We start from the raw sequence: 21,527 nt of genomic DNA on the forward strand, positions 1-21,527 counted from the left end.
TGGTGATTTAAAACAGTTAACTGATCAAATTTTATGTGAGGATTATGTATAAAAACAAATCAAATTGATTGATAATTATAATTACATCTGTTTTTGTTTTCGAAAAATGATTGACAAGTAACTTCTAAAATATATAAAATCATAACATTACTATTATCAAATTATTACATATATCATAAAAAAATTACAATTTATGTTATTATAATTATAAGGCCAAGTTTAGGGATGGCAATTTGAACCCGGCCGGACGGGGACCCGATCCCCCGACCCCGATTTGAATGGTTTTTCTCTGAAAAATACCCCCGCGGGGACGGGGATGGTATTCGAAATTAAATCCCCGTTCAGTTTCGGGCCGGGGACGGGGATCAGTGTTCAAGCCCCGGCCCGTCGCCGTCGCCGTCCCCATCCCCGGCCCCGAATTTTCCCCGAAGTAAAATTACCATTTTACCCCCTTATATATATATATATATATATATAAATCAACCCTTTTCCCCAAACACAACACAGCAGCAGCACCACTTCTCTCATCACCGACTCTGTCGTCTCTCTCTGTCTCTCTCTAAGACGCTCTCCGCCGATCTCTTCTCTCTCTCATCGAGTCAAAACCCTAAAACAAAACCCTCTCTGTCGCCACCACCGTGGTCTCCCTCCGAGAGCAGTACAAGCCCTCTGGATGCGATTCACCAAACCGATCAAGCTCACCATGGTCGCCATCTTCTCAAAACCCTAGCAGATCTCAGTTCAAAGCCCTAGAAACTTCAACACGAAGAGCCACTCTCTTCTCTTTTCTCCTCTGTCCCTCTCGGTCTCACGCTTTCTCTCTCAGATTTGATCACACCCCGTGAATCACCAACAGATCTTGAATCACCACATCACCGATCGCCAACAGATCGTGAATCACTCTCGGAATCAGATCGTTAATCAGCCCTTAGATCATGATTCATGGAGTGAACCGTGAAGCGCTCTCTCTCTCTCTATATATATATATATATATTTTTAGATGATGAACTTGTTGATGATGAAAATTTCTGAAAATTTCTGAAACGTTTCTGAATTTTTTTTTGTTTCAGATATGTTTTTAGATGATGAACTTGTTGTTGTTGATGATGAGTTGTATTTTCTGAAACTTTTTTCAGATGATGAACTACTTGTTGTTGATGATGAAATTTGTTGAAAATTTCTAAAACTTTTCTGAATTTTTTTCTTTTTTCAGATCTGTTTTTAGATGATGAACTTGTTGTTGTTGTTGTTGTTGATGATGAGTTGTATTTTCTGAAACTTTTTTTAGATGATGAACTTCTTGTTGTTGATGATGAAATTTTCTGAAATTTTTTTTTAGCCGGGGAATGCTCGGAGTCGGGGAAACCCGATCCTCGTTGGGGGCGGGGGTGGGAGTAGTGACAGATTCCCCGTCTGGGATTGGGGCCGAGGCCGGGAAAAATTCGAGCATCGGGGATCGGGGACGGGGAGAGGGATCCCCGGCCTCGCCTCGCCCCATTACCATTCCTAGCCAAGTTTGCCATCTCTCAAAAAGACAAAAAAATAAAAAAAAAATTACTCAAAAAGTTAAAAAGTTATCACTATTCACCAAAAAAAATATTAAAAAATTAATTTTACACACAAAAATGCAACTCATCAATCACAATAAGTCAGGTCTGTGATGCGGGTCAAAAGGAAAATTGCACAGTTGGAGTGTAATTTTAACACACTGCTATTCGGCCCGTGGGGGTCTATCACGGGTCCCATTTTGATAATATGAACCGTTAAATGTGTAGAACTCGTTAAGTACTATATGTTTATAAACAATCACGTTGATCAGATATCGATAACTACACGATCAAATTAGTTTTGTATTAAAAAAATGATGGTGCTATAGTTAATGGTTGAACAAAAACAAACCTGATTAGATAGCTATCGATATCCAATCAACGTGATTTTTTACAGGCATATAGTACTTGACGAGTGCCACACATTGAACGATTTAGATTATCAAAACGGGACCCGTGATGGCCCCCACCAACCGAAAAACACCGTCCAGTGAAATGTCTGAAAAGTAGACAATTACTTCTTACCATCTATTCAACCTGCGCATAAAGGACAGCCGCACAACCCAAAAAACAAATATTCTCCTACATACTAATTTATACAATTTTTTAACACACATTTTTTCATAAAAAGTCAAAAAGTTAACCCAAACAATCATATTTTTTTCCTCAACTTTTTAGTCCAAAAAGTCAAAAAAATGTACTTATTTAGAATACCCCAAACAATTCAATTTTTTATCATAAAACTTACGAATTCAATTGCTCCATCATTAAATTCAATATAAAATTATAACCCTGCCCTTTCTCATTTGCATATTTATCTCTTAGACACATATCTGGTATGCCAAAAATAAAATAAAAACAAATACTTGAATTATTCATACATAAATACAACTTATTGGCGTGCAATTAATAGTCAAATTAACTAACTAAATTAAATTATCCAATGTACGAGCATGAATGAAAAAGTAACCATATTCATTTTAATTTGCTTTTTCTTAAGGCACAAAAAATGTGTTAACTTTTTTAAGAACAATTTTACATTTAAAATGGCAGTGGCTTTGGTTCAGTCCAAAATCAAACTGGACCGTGTTGTTGGGCCCGTGGGGGCCCATCACGGGTCTCGTTTTGATAATCCGAACCGTTCAATGTGTAGAAATCGTCGAGTACTATACGCCTGTAAAAAATCACGTTGATCGGATATCGATAGCTATGTGAACAAAACAGTTTTTTTATCAACTGTTAATTGTTTCGCCGTCTATTTTTTTTTATACAAAACTGATTTGATCACATAACTATTGATATCCGATCAACGTGATTTTTTAGAGACATGTAGTACTCGATGAATTCTACACATTGAACGATTCAGATTATCAAAACAGACCTAGAAAATAGACCCTATAAACCGAACTGAACGGATCCAATCTTGATTTCAACTTGAGACAAGCTGGACCTTTAAAATTTACATAATAAATAAATTAAATTATAGAAACAAAACCGAATTAATACGTGGACAAAGAGACAAGCTGTGTGGAGTTTAAAATATGATACGTGTATGTCTAACCGGACACCGTACTATCAGGTTAAGGTAGGCCCGACAACCGGCACAGCCGGTCACTCCTGCACACTCCACACTCTCTACTTCCCGCGAAGTAGATATAATCCCAGCGACGAACAACCAAGCCCACTCGGCCGGCGGTACTGTACAGATTCGCAGAGCTTTTTCGGAGCTTCGATTTCTAGGGTTTGCATTCCTTTCTCTTCCCTCTCTACTTGTCTCTTCCGTAGTTTTTTGAATTTTTTTCTCTCTCTCTTTCTTTTGAACTAATTTTCTCGGAAAATGAACATCAACTGCGTTTTTTTCCTTTACTTCGCATCCTTGTTTTTTTTATGCTGTTTGGTTTCCGAGAATGTGTGTGAAAAGAGAAAAGGAAACGAAATTAACACGCCTAATTTGGCTTCAATGTGGTGGGAAGAGCGTAGGGCTTTAACATTTTATTTTCCTGAGTTTTCTAGGCAGCCAAACGGGGGTTCTAGGTTATGTTGGGAATTTATTTGGTCATTAATCGTGGAGATTGTTGTGGTATAATGTTCGATTTTGCATGTGTTGTTTGTGGTTTCGAGCATGAGTTTTGTGGTGTTTAAATTAAGTTTTAATAGATGAATTTCAGGTTTATCGATATAATTTTTTGATTTGATCGTCATATAACTCAAAACTATGGGTAGGAAAAAGAAAAGCTAGATTGTCTCTTTGTATGTGGTGATAGGGTTTACACACTCAAACACAAACCCCCCCAATTGTTGTTCTTCCCATTTTCCATGTTTAGTACTGTGATATGTTGGCATGAAAATTATCACTGGTCATTTTTTGGTTTTTGGTTTCATCTCAGTCAATTTACTGCTGCAACTGTTCAAATGCAATTTCACTTATCTATGCTGACCTATACAGATAGTAGGATGTCCTTCAATTCAAGATATTTTAAATTTGGTTGGTTGAATTCATGGGTTTGTTGGTTTTTCATGCTGTCTGTAGGTTTCTTCTATGATGGTTCTTTGAATTTCATCGAGGTTATTTTTCATCATCTGTTAGGGATGCCTCTGGAGACCTACATGGATTTGAATGGCCAATTGCCATTGCTAGTGGCACCAACTCACAGGACTGGAAGTTTATTTGAGTCCTTAGGCTCTAGTATATCACTCCAAAATGATGGCCTGTCAGCATCCCACTTGGATGTGTCATCTGGAAACTTGTCAGCTTCTGTGGCTAGAATGTCACACCTGAATGCGAATTCAGGACCAAGTGTTGGATCAAGCTCAGTAGTAACGGATGCCGACTCACCACTAGCAGGAACTGCTCATTTGAAGAGAAGAGGCAGTGCCAGTATGGACTCTTTCCTTAACTTACCCTCGTCACCTTTGTCATTCTCGTCCAATTTCACAGCTTCAGTGATTGATGCTTCCTCCATAGCACAGACAACATCCTCCCAAAAAGACCAAAACAGCCAACAAGGACAGAAAAGACTGCTACCACAGCATCTGGTGAGTGGTACTACCACATCCCAGACATCACAAACTCATCGAGTTTCACTTCCTACTGGAAAAAAACAAGAGCCTGCTATAACTCAAATGTATAAGAAACCCAGGTTAGATATGAACCCGGAGAATATTATGAACCAGCAGGTTATTCAACAACCATGGCAGAAACAGGATCCTATGCAGTTACAAGATCATAATCAGCAGCTGCAGGCATTTATGCTGCAACAAAAACTACGAAATCAGCAGCAGCGACAGGTTTTGCAGTCAATTCCGCAGTTTCTAGGGGTTCCTGCACAGCAGCAGCTAATGAGGCATCATTTGCAACAGCAGGCCAATCATCAAGTTTCTCCGATCCACCCCCATGATGCTGGTATCTGTTCTCGACGGTTGATGCAGTATATATACCATCTGCGGCATCGACCATCTGTGAGTTGGTTAATTTAGAATGATATGGCTGGCTTAGTTTTCCTCCTCTTACGTCATACAGTTTCTTATCATGTTTAAGTTGTGTTAATATGTACTGCTTAATGGTGGTCAAAATTCATTTCTTTATTCTTTCTACAGGACAATAGCATTGCCTATTGGAGGAAATTTGTGTCAGAGTATTATGCTCCTGGTGCTAAGAAAAGGTGGTGTCTGTCTTTATATGATAGTATAGGAGAACATGCCCTCGGGGTTTTCTCTCAGGCAGCTATGGTCAGTTTTTGCATTGTCATACAGGCTTTCTACACTATAATGCTATGTTTTTTATCCTACATGTTTTCTATATGTGCACCTTCTTCCTCCTACCCTTCTTTGCTTTCATCATTTTTCTTCTTTGGTTTATCTCAGGAGACATGGCACTGTGACATCTGTGGTTGCAAGTCAGGGAAGGGATTTGGTGAGCAGATCATTGGTTTATGTTTCTTAAATGTAGACTTATTTTCATTTTACCCGTAGTTCTATACACTCATTCTGCACAAGGGTTTCCTTTGTTGATGTCAAGAACAGATTTCTTGTTTCGTAACCCCCTTCTGATACTGAATTACTGAATATTTTCCTTGTTTGTGCTGTCAGCTGTTTTCACTTATTGAAATCCTATGTTGCAGACAACGTAACTGAATTCTATATCTTATAAGGTTGAATGAATGTACTGCATTCAAATATGAAATTTGCAATTTTATCATCCTGAAGCTGTGAACTTTTCGAGTTGTCCGAATATATTTTGGCTGAATTAGTCCTCCCTCCAGGTCACCTTATTCGCTAATTTTGGGAGAAGTGGTTTAACCACATACTGGAGAACTTGCGAGTATATGGGAATATGCTCTTCTCATTTATGCTCTTTTGGGCTTGTTTGGGTGAAGTGCTACCATGGTTCTAGAAGCTGTGCCGTATCCTTTAAAAGGAACGAAGTGCTTCAAACTCTATTGTATAATCAATTTTGTGCATCAATTATGCTCATTTTCTTTTCTTTCTTCATTTCTGCCAGAAAAGTCAGTATTATTATTTATATTTTGCATCTTCAGCCTGACATTATTGAATTCTGGTTTTACACTTACAAATCACTGGTATTAGTCATGAAGTTATGCCTCATGTGTTGAACAAACTTAATCTTTTATTTCAGTCTCATAATGTGTTGAATCCTTGTTTTTATTTCTTTCAATTGTCTAATATCATTGCTAGCACCTGATGTCTTTCTCTGCACTTTTTCTTCTCTTGGCAGAGGCAATTTTTGAAATACTTCCTAGGCTTAGTAAAATAAAATTTGAAAGTGGGGTTATCGATGAACTTCTATTCCTAGATTTTCCAAAAGAATGTAGAATCCCTTCTGGATTAATGATGTTAAGCTATGAAAAGGCAGTCCAAGAAAGTGTCTATGAGCAATTTCGTGTTGTACGTGAGGGTCAACTTCGTATAATTTTCAGCCCTGACTTGAAGGTGAGTTGAATTTCCATTACATGTGAGGTTATTTGGTTCACATTGTGAAATTTTTAATGTTACTGATTTTATTGAGACATTATATTACTTTTAACCACATGAAATTACATGACTTGTATTCTTTAGATACTGTCTTGGGAATTCTGTGCACGAAGTCACGACGAACTTATACCTCGTAGATTGGTTGCACCGCAGGTAGCAATTTTCACCTCCAGTCATGTGTTTTGTTCCACAAGCAGCTGTGATTAGATGCTCTCGTGGTACTGCTAACTTATTTGTAAACTGATCTTCATTTTATTTGTTGGTATTTATTTCTGTTTCTGATTTTTGTGATTCATGTCTTTAGTTTTAAGTTTCCTTTTGTGTTACCCTTTTATGAGACTATTTGTTTTTACCCTTTAACCAAAGTACCTTGTGTTCATGAAGTCTGTCTCCCCTAAATTATGATATGTGGGGTTGTATGGATGTCATGAATTGGTGGGGACACTTTGAAGTAGTTACATATTATTTTCTTATACAAATTTTGTAAGAAACTAATGCTCGACTTTGAACTGTCCCAAAGCTTTTGGACATGATTCAAATGAGTTGTACAACATTTTATATTATTTTATTTATAAACATGTAAAGCTGTTCTAACATGTCGACTGTTGACTGGGAGAATCTGCCAGAATGTGACAATTTCGAACTGAGATTTTACAACTGCCATTTTTGTTTTCAATTGCAAAGTTTTTGTCACATAAATACGCTTTGTTCGATAGATATGCTTCATAATAGTGCATATCTAACTCAGGTCACGTCTGTATTTTCTTGGAAAATGTGTTTGTATTGGCAGGTGAATCAGTTGGTTCAGGCTGCAAAAAACTATCAAAATTCCATTAAAGATGGTGGATCAGATGGAGTTTCACCACAAGATTTACAATTAAACTGCAATATGTAAGTCAAGAACATGAATGGTTTTTTTTCTTACACGAGTCAAAGTTTTCTTTTTCCTCGTCATATCTCAAGTATAATTTTCTACTCAAGCATGATGTCAGTAATTCAAAATTTTCTAATTTTCATACCTAATGTGAAGTAAATTCATTTCATTGTTCTAGCAAACACTAAGCAGGTCTTTGATGAAAACACAGCAAAAAGAGGAGGGTTTTAGAAGAATCCTAAGAAGCACTGAAATGGCACAAGATAGGTATACAACATAGGATTGACACGCCAAAGTGGCAATTTCCAAAAAAGTTTAGGACATGGACACGGCCATAAGTAAATATCTATTTCTACACTAATAGAAAATTATTTATGATCATGGTGTATCAGGGGTGACAACAATCTGTTTAAAAAAGTACCCCACCAAACACCATGTGTCCGTTGTAGTTTGACGTTTCCAAGTTATATTTGCAAGCTTAAGCTGGACTGGAAACTGACCTGTAGAAGAAGACAAACGGTCATAGTCATGCAAATTAAAGTACAATGCTTGGGTTCTTGATCATTCTTCTTGGTATAGGTTTTTAACAGCAGGCCGTCAGCTCACAGGGAATTTGGAGTTATTATTGGTAAATGATTTGGGATTTTCCAAGAGACATGTCAGGTGCTTGCAGGTACATCAGTGAGATTAATTTTTCTTTAAATCAATGTTTTCCTTCTAAGATTCTCTCCGCGATCTCATATGTTGAGTTTACTATTGTATTGACAGATAGCTGAAGTTGTCAATAGCATGACAGACTTGATGACTTTTGGTTGTGACAACGACATTGGACCAATGGGTATGTCTAAACAAGCAGTGTGTGTGTGTTCTTTCTTTCTTCGTCTCATGTGACCTTTTGGATCTACGTATCCTTTAGCATGGCTAAATTCACTTCTATGAATGTAAAAAATTATGTATTATTGATTGATGTCTTGATTGATAGATTACAAGATGCATTAATTACAATTCCTATACAATCTATATATAGAAGAAAATGTGGTAGTAGGTGTAGTGGAGGTGATAGTGGGTTAGGTGAAGTGGAGTGTGTAGTGGAGTAGAGGTAGGTGAAGTGGAGTGTGTAGTGGAGTAGGTGAAGGTAATGTGGTAGTAGGTGTAGTGGAGGTGATAGTGGGTTAGGTGAAGTGGAGTGTGTAGTGGAGTAGAGGTAGGTGAAGTGGAGTGTGTAGTGGAGTAGGTGAAGGTAAAGATGGGAAATTCTAACAGCCCCCCGCAAACTCAAGGAGGAGAGAAACTAACCAACTTGAGTTTGGAGAGAGTAACAAAACAAGAAAATACATAAAAATAAAAAAGGATAGGAGACACTGTATGGTCGTGTCAGACCGTTGGTGAAGACACTGTATGGGGTGTCATAACGTTGTAGAGGACACTGTATGGTGGTGTCAGACCGATGTAGAAGACAGTTTATGGGGTCATGTCGGACCGTTGTAGAAGACAATGTTGTGACAGTTTACGGAGTCTTGCTGGACCCTTGTAGAAACTAACCGGAATCAATGTCGGGACAGTTTACAGAGTCTTGTCGGACCCATAAAGGAGCTAACCGGAATCAATGTCGGGACAGTTTACAGAGTCTTGTCGGACCTATAAAGGAGCTAACCGGAATCAATGTCGGGACAGTTTACAGAGTCTTGTCGGACACTTGTAAAAACTAACCGGAATCAATGTCGGGACAGTTTACAGAGTCTTGTCGGACTCTTAAAAAGTTGCACCCTCAAAAGGTGTGCCCAATTTTGTCAAAAGGCGTGCCATCAAAAGGCGTGCCCAATTCATCAAAAGGCGTGCCATCAAAAGGCGTGTCCACTTTGTCAAAAGATGTGCCATGAAAAGGCGTGCCAGTTTGTCGGGCGGCAAGAGGCGCGCGATACGCGTGGCTGCCTCGGCTATTTAACCAAGACGAAGGCTGAGGCTGAGGCATACCATTCTGAAACCTCTGAAACCAACCCTTCGCTGAAAAAACTCTGCCTCTGCGGAGAGAGAAACTGTGGAACATTTTGTTGCCATTCTGTCACCAACCCTTCCGAACATTACCAGTCTGAAATTGCTATTTCGCTGAAACACTTAGCAACCCAAAAACATGGCCTCTTCTTCTCGTCCAGCTACCCAGAACATGCTCACGCTCTTTCCAGAACTGAACGAGCCCACAAGAGAAATAACTGGTGCGGTGGCCAGTGAACCTCAACCAAACACCTCTGGTTTTGCTCCATTGAACTTTCCGATGCGGTCGGTGGAGCAAAAAATGGCGGTGCAAACTGATATTGAGGCTAATCAGTATACTCTGAAGTCATGCGTGGAAACCATGACGGCGGTCACAAATTTGTCGAACCGGCTGCAGAGTAGGACAAATGAGGTGCAGCATTTAAATTCCCAGCTGGCTCTGCTCCAACGCATGTATAAGGATGCGCGAGCAGAGATAAGTGTGCTGAAAGCAGAAAATAAGGAGCTGAAGCGGAAGGCCACCGTGATGTTCCGATTTGGAGGTCCGCCGTATGCTGCAGTGGAGGAGTATGGAGGAGTGAACGTGCTCGGCGGCGTAGGAAACACGGAGGCAGCACCGTCAAGGGCCGCCCAGGACGGAGGAAAGAAGAAGAGATCTGCAGCAGAGTAGAGAAGAAAAATCCCACTGTGGGTGTCGGGTGTGTTATGGTGGTTTTTTTTTTTTTTTTTTTTTTTTCGTGTAAAATTATGATCGGGGTTGATCTTGACATGAATAAAATAAGTGTGTTTGGCAAACTCGAATGGTAGGTGTGGTAAGGCAGAAAAATCAACTGGAATGAATTTTTTTTTTTTTTTTTTTTTTTTTTTTTGTGAAAATAATAATAATAATAATAATAATAATAATAATAATAATATTAATATGGAAATCATGGAGTGGGCGGTGGTACAAAAATATTGTGTAGAAAAAGAGGGAGATGGTGGAAAAGAGAGGCCACTCATGTTATTAAAATAAATTAAGGAATTAAAAAAAGTGATATTGGTTTTGTTTTCAAAAAAGATGGATTAAAATAAATATAAAAAAAGAAAAAGAAAGTGGAGACCATGATGAAAGGTGGGAACAAGTGTGCTGGTGCTGTGTTGTAATGGTCAGAAAGAGAGATAAGAAAATAAAATAAAATAAATTTCAAGGTGCTGTGTTGTAATGGCATTGAAATATCCACCATCATAAAGAGTATCAGTGGTGCTGCATATGTTTATGAGCATTATTTGAGGCCTTTCGTTCTTAACCCACAGCAGACTGTTAACGTCTAGTATGTCCCAAGGAAGAAGGACATCTTCAGTAAGCCAGATGACATTCTAACTGCTGCTGAGAAGTACATAGAAGAACATGGCCCGGAAGCATTTGAGAAGCTTGTTAGCAAGGATAGGGAAACCAAGTTCAGGAGTAGCAATTACACGTATTTTGATGAGGACCACAGCTATTGAGCCTTGTTTGGCTGAGGGAAACACCTTTTTTCCGCTGCTGTTAGGAGTATCTTTCCGGTGGAGAAGCTGCTATGGACTATTTGGGGAGAGTGATGTCGAAAGCCGGAGCCTTGGATCTCGCCACCGGCGTCGGCGGAAAGATCGAGAAAGACGATGTTCTCTCCGCTGTCCAGAAGTATGAGCAGTATCACGGCTACTATGATGCCGAGAGAGAATGAGATGTTATGAAGATATGATGAGGAGGTAGGTATGTAGTAGACAATTCTAGCGGACTAGGTTGAGGTCCGGCGGGCGGCCAAGGCGAGGTTGCCGCCCGCCGGTGAAGCGAAAAAATATTAAATTCTTAACCTTGCTCTGATACCATGTAAAAAATTATGTATTATTGATTGATGTCTTGATTGATAGATTACAAGATGCATTAATTACAATTCCTATACAATCTATATATAGAAGAAAATGTGGTAGTAGGTGTAGTGGAGGTGATAGTGGGTTAGGTGAAGTGGAGTGTGTAGTGGAGTAGAGGTAGGTGAAGTGGAGTGTGTAGTGGAGTAGGTGAAGGTAATGTGGTAGTAGGTGTAGTGGAGGTGATAGTGGGTTAGGTGAAGTGGAGTGTGTAGTGGAGTAGAGGTAGGTGAAGTGGAGTGTGTAGTGGAGTAGGTGAAGGTAAAGATGGGAAATTCTAACAATGAAGCAAACAACAATCATTTAGCATGTCTTTAGTTCACCACGTTTCATATTTTGCTTCTATGTTCGATGATTGCTTGGATCCTGTTCTTATGTTTGGTTGAGTTTGATATTTTTGCATTGGTTCACTTGACAAAATCATATGAAATAATGAGAATTCTTTATTTTTTTCAATTTTTTCACCAAACTAGTTTTTTAATTTCTTTTTTTCGTAAGAACAGATTTTAAAAGCTCAACCAATCATTTGTAAGTTTCTCAACTCCTTTTCATACGAGGAGCTAAATCTCTTTTTACCTTTGTTTCTTTTTACCTTCTCATGTTCTCTTTAGAAATGCATCGCCAACTGATTCATACGTGGCTCTGTGTGCCCTTTTTGTTACCTATTCTTTGTTTTTTTCACCTTTTTATGTTCTCTTTGGTTGTGTAACAAATTTGTATCTCTTTATTCAATTGGGCAAAATAATTATTCTAGCAGTTGGCCACATATCTAATGCTATAATCTAATGCAAACGTTGATTTGTAGAGAGCTTGAGGAAATATCCTCAGAAAGAAACCACAACCGATAACCAGACAAAGCAAATGCATGAAATCGAGTGGCTAGCAACCACCGAGGGTCTGCTGACTGACAAGAATAAATCGATAGTGGTGTGTCCCAGTCTGAGCACCGACATGAATGAGAACTCTTGCATGCCTAAAGACAGAATTGCAACTGGCTTAGAGAAGGCGACACTGGCAGGAATGAACTCTTACCAGAAATTGATGAAGCTGAATTCTAATTTGAGCACCGTAAAGCGAGAGCCACTTTGTTCAATCGACTGTTCTAGCCAGAGTGCAATCTCTTCACCATTTCTACGCCCTCAATCCTCACCAATCAGCGACTTGCCGACTTCCCAGAACTCTGAAGTCAGTGAACAGCGCATGATTCATAAATTACTGCAGGAGATGGTGTCGAACAGCAGAGCGAAAGATGTGCAGCATGCAAATAGGAAAGTCAAGGAAGAAGTCCTCCAAGAGTTCAATCAAAGTGCCATAAGCAAATTCTCATCAAGATCTAGGGGCACGAGTAGCAGCGGTGCTGCAGCAGCAGCAGCAAATGTGTTGTCAGGCGGTGTTCTAGCCCGGAGAGACAGCTCTAAAGGTACCTGTAGCAGCAACTCTTCCAGTATATTATATGGCAACAACACTTTTGCCAGGAGAGAACCGGATATTCCTGAGAAGTTTTGTTTGCCTGAAGCAGTTCAGGAGATGGATCTCGAGTTCTTTAGAAATGGAGTTTTAAACGATGACTGGAACGAAATGGGCTGGAAAGCATAACTCATTTGGTTTGATTTTCGGGGTCTTTTGGGGAATATTAGGAGATGTAATCCATCCTATGGTTTGTACAGTAGCTTGATGCAATCTTTATGTTAGTCATCGGGATCATGTGGAAGGTGATGCCAAAGCAAGTATACTTACAGAGCTGGAGCGTATCATCAGAAGTAATCGATTATCGCAGTTTACAAAGTTTAGCTATATATATCTAGTACATATACATAAATACAGTATGGTTTCTAAAATGTAGCCACCTTTTTTGAATTTTTCCCTGCATTTGAAAGTATAATCAGATTCTCTCCTTTGTGAGTCCCGCTGTATAAGCTCAAAAAAAAAAAAAAAAAAAAAAAAGGTGCTGGTGCAGCGTGTTCTGAGAGATACATATTGTGAAACCCGCAGATTACTGCACCTGTGTTGTACAAGAAAGATCTTCAGTACTTTTTCCATCAAGCTATCATTTGGTTTTGTTTTAATTCTCAGGATGAAAAAAGTGCTGGAAAGGATTTGAATACATTATATAAGGGGTTGGGCTTATCTCCAGTCTATTAGGCGGTGTTTGGGGAAAATTTTTGTTGGGTTTTTTTTTTTTATATTTTTTTTCACTAAAAGACAAAGGTTTCGTTTGGTAAGCCTCTCAAATTATAGTTTCACCATTGATTTGAGTGTGGTGTTTGTTTTGAGTTTGCAAATTATAATTCTACACCTATTTCTTAAAACTTAATTCAAAACATAATCATTACTTTTCAAAATTTATAACTAAATACATAATTCAAAATTCAATTCAAATCAATTTTTTAAATATTTAAATATTTTATTTTTGTTAAGATTTTAAATATTTTAATATTTAAATATGTTATGATTTTTTGAATTTTTTGAATATTTTTAAATATTACCATTTTTATTTTTTAAATTTTAAAATATTTTATAACAATAAATTCAAACTCTATTTTATAAAAATATTTTTAAATATTTTAATTTTTTTGTTATGTATTTGGTTACGATTTGAGTATAGAGTTGTGAAAGTAGTATGGAGTTTTGAGTTATGTGTTTGATTATGAGTTTTAAAAATAATTTTTTAATTGAGTTTTGTTTTATGTGTTTAGTTACGATTTGAGTGTAGAGTTGTTTTTAAATTTAAAATATTAAAATTTTAAATTATTTAATTTTTTTGAATATTTATTTTAATTTTTTACTTATTAAATTTTTTAGATTATTTAAATATTTATGATTTAAATTTTTTGAATATTTATTTTGAAAAAAAATTATTTTCCTTTGTAATATTTTCAATTAAGAAAGTGATTAATTTATTTTCTGTTAATAATAAATTTTTTTAATTGAATTTAAAAAAAAAAATTGGTTATGAGTGTTGATCATAATTTTCAATAGTGTGAAAGTAGTGTGCTTTGTTATGAGTTATAACAATTTAAATTAAGTTTTGAAAATTCTTTCCAAAACTCATAACCAAACAATTTTTCTCAAATCAAACTTTCAAAACTCAATTCCACACTCAATTTAAAATTCAATTCAACACTATATTCAAAAATCATAACCAAACAAATTTTCTATACTCAAATCATAATTTCAAAACACACAAATTTAAAATACAATTCGTATTCTCAAATCATAGTTAGAAAGTCTTACCAAATGGAGCCTTAGTTTTTTAGTTTTTTATATGAATTTTTTGACTTTTTATATTAAAAAAGCTAGCTTTTATGGGTTTTTTTGTGAATTTTTTTTATGTAAAAAGGTTAAAAGTAAAAGAAAAAACTGACGCTCCGTTTGATAAGACTTTCTAACTATGATTTGAGAATATGAATTGTATTTTGAGTTTGTATGTTTTGAAATTATGATTTGAGTGTAGAAAATTTGTTTGGTTATGATTTTTGAATAGAGTGTTGAATTGAGTTTTGAATTGAGTGTGAAATTGAGTTTTGTTTATTTGATTTGATATGTGAAGTAAAAAAATTTGTTTGCTATGAGTTTTGGAAAGAGTTTTCAAAACTTAATTCAAATTGTTATAACTCATAATAAAATACACTACTTTCACACTATTGAAAATTCTGATCAACACTCATAACCAAACTCTTTTTAAAATTCAATTAATTTTTTTTATTATTAACAGAAAATAACATTAATCAATTTTTTAATTGAAAATACTAAAAAAGAAATAATTTTTTTTCAAAATAAATATTCAAAAAATTTAAATCATAAATATTTAAATAATTTAAATAATCTAAGAAATTTAATAAGTAAAAAATTAAAATAAATATTCAAAAAATTTAAATCGTAAAAATTTAAATAATTTAAATATTCAAAAAATTTAAATAATTTTAAATTTTAAATTTAAAAACAACTGTACACTCAAATCGTAACCAAACACATAAAACAAAACTCAATTAAGAAATTATTTTTAAAACTCATAATCAAACACATAACTCGAAACTCCATACTACTCTCACAACTCTACACTCAAATCGTAATCAAATATATAATAAAAAAATTAAAATATTTAAAAATATTTTTATAAAATAGAGTTTGAATTTATTTTTGTAAAATATTTTAAAAATTAAAAAATTAAAATCGTAATATTTAAAAATTAAAATATTTAAAAATATTTAAAAAATTAAAAAAATCGTAACATATTCAAATATTAAAATATTTAAAATCTTAGCAAAATTAAAATATTTTTAAAATATTTAAACATTTAAAATATTAAAATATTGATTTGAATTGAGTTTTGAAAAGCGTTTTGAATTATGTGTTTAATTATGAGTTTTGAAAAGTAATGATTATATTTTGAATTGAGTTTTGTGAAATAGGTGTAGAATTATAATTTGAAAACTTAAAACAAACACCACACTCAAATCAATAAGTGAAACTATAATTTAAAAGACTTACCAAATGAAGCGTGACTTTTTTAAAAAGTTCGCAAAACACCCGCGTCTCACAGATCAATAAAAAAAGAAGAAAAATGCTTGGGAGCACTAATTAGTGCTCCCACTAATTAAGTGGCAGTGGGTCCCGCCATTAATGATGTGATGTCTTGGTCTTGGAGTTGTGTTTTTTTTTTTTTTTTTTTTTACTTTTTTAATGCATTAGTGCTATTAATGGTGATATTTTTAGTGGGATGAATCATTGTTGAAAAAAGAAAAATGAGATCACATAAACAGTCTTTATCTCTTACTAACTCAACTTAACTATAATCTTACCAGTACAATTTGAGATTCCTCATTGATAACGTTGTATCAGGGTTACCCATGAGATAATGTTGGTTATGGAGGAATCAAAAGGGTTTTAGTATGGGTGAGCAGCGAATATATTAATTTATTCAAATCGATTGAACTAAATTGATCCGTCGTAGTTTAAACAGATGCGTGATGACCAGCGGATCGTTGTGGATTGATTTTTTTTAATCCGCCTAGTTTTGGACGAATGGCGGATTTGAGATTTCTTTGACCGTAACCGAATCGTCAAACCACGAGCACCCCTAGTAATTTGTAAGATTTTATGTTTTCAATTTATTTAGATATTCTGTTTGTGTTTTCAATTGAAAAAAAAAATCTAAATATTTTGTTGAATATATTCTATTGAAAAAGAGTTTTCAACTTGAATATATTTTTTGAATTGAAAAAATATATATATATATATTATTTATCTATATTTTTTGGTTTTTAAATATAACTCTAAAAATAATAAATAAATAAGATGATATATGCTAATTGATTTTTGTTTTCAAAAAAAGATATAAATGTAACAATACAGATGCATACAATCTCTACTACTGCTATATTTATAGTTTGGGTGGTTTGAATTGTCTTTGTATTTTAAGAACCACATATTATAATACTTTATGTGGATGAGGTATGTTGCGATTGTAATACGTGGATGAGGCATGCAGTGATTGTAATATTTTAAAATTTCAAATTTTATTTTTTTGGATGAGACATAAAGTGATTGTAATACTTTTTTTAAGTCATTAACTGTAAATATATTTTTTTAGGAAGTGCACAACTTAAATTATATTGAAAATTTATAAAATTTTAAACCGTTAAACCAATTCGTATCCATCTGCCAATCCGCTTAATCCACATTCGCCGGATTGGCGAACGGATGCAGATTAATTTTTTTCAATTCGCCAATTTGACGGACGAATGACGGATTAGAGGTTCCATGACAGCAACCGACCTGCTCCCATCTCTAGTTTTTAGTTTGATGAGATAAGGTTGTGGTTAAGTTCAAAAAAAAAAAGAAAAAAAAAAAGATAAGGTTGTGGTTCCTAAGAGCATCTCCAACGATTCAGCTATTTTTTCACCAAATCTGAATTAAAAAAAAAAAAGGCAAGTTCCTCGATCTGATACGAGCAGCTCCAACGATTTTCATCAAAAGACAATAGACGTTTGGTGGGACAACCAGCCGGTCGACCGGATAAGCGAATTTGTTGTCTCCACAAATTCGTTTCCTACTTCTTCGTACGCTAAAACCAATGACCTTAGCGTATGCATTATAGAAAGAATAAGCATCCTCCTCTGAATTGAATTTCATTTGCAAAACATCAACCTTAGTAAGCATTCGTAAAGTATCATAGGTTTGGGAAGCTAACCCTTCTTCTTTCCCATCAATAACATCATCCTCTTTCTGCCTACTACTTTTAGGTTCATCCATCATATCTACATAACAAATCACATAGACAATAGATGTGCACGTAGACAACAGATGTGTAGATTTGGCATCAGTTAAATGCAAAATAATAAAAAAGTAAACTCGTAAATATCATAAGATAAATTAAAATCAAACAAATCAACAAAAAAGCACACCCGCCAGTGCCCTGCTATAAATTTAAATCAAACAAATAAATAAGCACACTTGCCAGTGCCCTGCTATCAATTCAAAACAAATAAATTCAAAAACACACCAGCAAGTACCCTACTATAAATTAAAATATAAAAAGCACACCCGCCAGTGCTCTACTTTCAATTATCAATTCTTAAAAGAAAACGAACAAATAAGCACACCCGCCAGTGCTTTGTCGTCAATTAAATGCAAATAATAAGAAAACACACCTGTAAGTACTCTACTATCAATTAAAATGAAAAAAAACAAATAAAAAACACACCCATCAGTGCCCTGCTATAAATTAAAATCAAACAAATAAATAAGCACACCCGTCAGTGCTCTGCTATCAATTCAAAGCAAACAAATTTAAAAACACACCTGCAAGTACCTTACTATAAATTAAAATATAAAAAAACACACATGCCAATGCTCTACTTTCAATTATCAATTATTAAAACAAAATGAACAAATAAGCATACCCGCCAGTGCTCTGCTTTCAATTATTAATTGTTAAAAGAAAATAGAAAAAGCACACCCGCCAGTGCTCTGCTATAAATTATCAATTCTTAAAAGAAAATGAACAAATAAATACACCCACTAGTGCTTTGCTATCAATTGAACGCAAATAATAAAAAAACATACCTGCAAGTACTCTACTGTCAATTAAAATGAAACAAATTAACAAAAAAGTACACCCACCAGTGCTTTGCTATAAATTAATATCAAACAAATAAATAAGCACACTCGCTAGTGCCCTGCTATCAAATATTAATTATCAAAATCAAATGAGTGAATAAGCACACCCACTAGTGCTCTGCTATTAATTGAAAGAAAATAAATAAATGAAGCACACTTGCAAGTATCCTATTGTCAATTAAATTAAACAAATAAATAAAAAGCACACCTGGTTATGCCTTGTTATTAATTAAAAGTAAATAAATTAAAAAGCACACCTGCCAATGCAACTGCTAAGGAGGGATGGAGAGGGGAGGTATAGCTTCACTTCTACGTTAAGATGTAGAAATTGAGGACCTATGACAAACAACAACAGAACATCAAAACAGAGTTAGCAAAGAAGACAATACTTAAGGAGATTTATGATTATGGGGAGAAAAGAAAGAATCTATGTATGAAAAATATTATTTTGCACATTTTTTCACATTAACAAACTGCATAACCAATAACAGAGATGAAACTGTACTACCTTTGTTCAAAGTATCAATAACCATTACATAAACAGTTAAACAAACATACCAACACCAACCGATTGGCCACTTAAAAGATAAAAAATAAAAGATCTAGAAAGAAAGAAAAAAAAAAGATTATTTGATTGGATGGACTATTGGATTATTTGACATATCATAACTTCGTTAATTTCGTAGTAGTTTAGCTTTTAATTGGATGGACTATTCGATTATTTTTTTGTTAACTCGGTATCTGGCCTATTTATCTATTTGACTATTGGATTTGGATTATTGTTATTGGGTTTTCTTATCTTCATAGGACCATTATGCTGTGTTTGGATCATGGATTTGAGTAGAGATTTAAAAGAAAAAAGAAAAATGTAGATGAAATGTGAATTAAATATGATTGCATTTCACCACTTATTCCCTTTCCCTTTCCAAATCCTTAACTAAATCCATGATCCAAACATAACATTAAGGAAATATGTTGTTTTCAGCGTCATAAAAGCAAAGCACATTTCTTTATTTCTTTCTCTCTTTTTTTCTTTTTTGTCTTATTTAATAGTACAAGTTGTAGTTTAGATTGTATAAGCATATCTATGAAAAAGTTGTATTTTAATAGCTGTTTATGTCAACAATTGTATTTCTTTCTTTCAAGTTTGTGCCAGTGTATTATTTTCCAAACAAATTTGAAATAAAATAAAATTGTGGGTGTATTTTCCAAATTATTTAAGCCAACATCAGTCTATATATCATAGTCACATTAAGTTATACATCATACAGTAAGTAACTATAAATGGCAGCAATTATGGCTTTGGTTATAATTCTTGCTTAACATAAATGATATGTATGTAGAAAAGTGCCTACAATTTGAAAGTCTGATATAAATTTAACTTCATGCGATGTGGACCACACCCTATATCAATTTGATCCAACCATTTAACATTGTAGACAATTTTCTGAGTATTTTTCCTGATTATGTAGAATTGCTATTTACTTAAAAATCAGAACTTAGTTTAATTCCTAGTACTTTTCTCTGTCAAAAAGGAAGATGAGTTGCTTTTAACTAGGCTGACTATTTGATTCTTGTTATTGGGTTTTCTGATATTGATAAAGCCTTTTTGAAAATCTGATGTTTTCATTTGAGCATCATAAAAATCATACTCTAATAAAATTCCAAAATTTTATTATCAAGATCATTCATGATGACAATAATGACAGCTAATAAAATCGTTAAACTCTAATATTTTGCAAAATAGGTTCTGAAACAGATCCTAGTCAAGGATCCAACAGCTTGTATGGAAAACTAATTTTCCAGGTAAAACATTTAAATTGCCTTCTTATGCATCCATTATTAAAAAGCATATGCAATACAAACATCATTACTGTAAATTCCAGTATCAAAAGATTATTGCAAATAATATAATTTCATAAATGTAGGAAGCCCCCAATAAAAGTAGTGTATACAAAGAATTGGAACACTTTTGTAAATGAAGAATGGACAAGAGTCATCCTAGACATGACTTCAAGTGTATGCTAGATAAGCAACCAATCAAAATAAAGTGTATGCTAGAGAGGCAGGTAAATATATCACTAGGGGGAATATTTAGAATTAGTGTAGTTTCAGAATTGGACAATTATTTTTTCTAGAAATGTAAATTAAGTAAATACTAATTTAATTATTGCCAAAAACTCTCAATACTTTGAATCATCAAGCATTTCAACCACGTGTTGATCCCTCCACATTATCTCACATCAAGTACGCTCTACGCTATGTAGCACGGACACGGGCACGCGACACGACACGGACACGATACGGACACACAAAAACGCAAATTTTTAAAAAATAGGGGACACGACACGCTGGGGACACGTTTAATATATATATATATATATTTTATATATTATATGTAAAATTAAAAAATATATACTAATTTTATTTATTTATTTTATTTATTATATGTAAAATTAAAAAATAAATATATTATTTGTATTTATTTATATTATTTATTTACAAAAGAAAGACATAAAAAAGAAAAAAAGAATAAAAAGAATAAAGGGGGAGAGACAGACATGGTAATAAGAGGGAAGAGAAAATAGAAAAAAAAAAAGTGACAGAGAGAGAGAGAGAGGGATCAGCAAAGACGAGAGCGGAAGAGAGAGTCAGAAAAGCAGAGACGAAAGGGAGGAGAAGAAAAGCAGAGACGAAAGAGAGGAAGACGAAGAAAAGAAGAAGGAGAATATCATTTCAGCTTCTTCGATTGACAGGTTAGGTTTCTTTCTCCCTCAATCTCTTTCTCTCTTTTCCTCTTTCTCTGTCTCATCTCCTCCCTCGATCTCTTTCTCTCTCTCTCTGTCTCCTTCGATCTCTTTCTCTGTCTCCTCTGCAACAGTTAGGGTTTCTCTCTTTCTTTGTCTCCATCGATCTCCTTCTCTCTTCCTCTGTCTCCTCTGCAACAGTTAAGGCTTCTTCGATCCACTCACGCGTGTCTGGAGAGTGTCCCGGCGTGTCCGACTGGAAAATTTCAAAAAAAAAAAGGGATACGTTAGAGAGAGTGTCGGACACGTGTCTACTGCGTGTCCGACGCGTGTCCGTGTCCGACACGTGTTCGACACTCATACGTG

General features: G+C 34.8%; 1 protein-coding gene across 2 annotated transcripts; it reads left to right on the forward strand.

Annotated features, from left to right (window-relative positions):
* Window positions 1-3,113: 3,113 nt before the first annotated feature.
* Window positions 3,114-13,358, forward strand: LOC114273064 (putative transcriptional regulator SLK3). 2 transcript variants are annotated; one of them, XM_082896063.1, is made up of 10 exons: window positions 3,114-3,288; window positions 4,078-5,006; window positions 5,145-5,276; window positions 5,412-5,460; window positions 6,283-6,497; window positions 6,624-6,692; window positions 7,330-7,430; window positions 7,993-8,086; window positions 8,182-8,251; window positions 12,098-13,358. In XM_082896063.1, exons 2-10 carry the CDS (start codon window positions 4,137-4,139, stop codon window positions 12,886-12,888), a joined length of 2,391 nt encoding a protein of 796 aa, XP_082752189.1. In that variant the 5' UTR covers window positions 3,114-3,288; window positions 4,078-4,136; the 3' UTR covers window positions 12,889-13,358. The 2 variants fall into 2 exon arrangements, with proteins under 2 accessions (XP_082752189.1, XP_028070631.1); XM_028214830.2 differs by having other exon boundaries at window positions 3,162-3,288; window positions 4,135-5,006.
* Window positions 13,359-21,527: the final 8,169 nt, after the last annotated feature.

This window comes from Camellia sinensis, chromosome 11, assembly GCF_055761805.1.
Source record: "Camellia sinensis isolate YWXY chromosome 11, ASM5576180v1, whole genome shotgun sequence".
NCBI lineage: Eukaryota > Viridiplantae > Streptophyta > Magnoliopsida > Ericales > Theaceae > Camellia > Camellia sinensis.

Bases quoted from the DNA above. Each gene is read 5' to 3' on its own strand.
- LOC114273064 (XM_082896063.1), top strand. From the start codon at position 4,137: ATGCCTCTGGAGACCTACATGGATTTGAATGGCCAATTGCCATTGCTA. The intron at 5,007-5,144 runs GTGAGTTGGTTA...TTCTTTCTACAG, and splicing joins ATCTGCGGCATCGACCATCT to GACAATAGCATTGCCTATTG. The intron at 6,498-6,623 runs GTGAGTTGAATT...TGTATTCTTTAG, and splicing joins TTTTCAGCCCTGACTTGAAG to ATACTGTCTTGGGAATTCTG.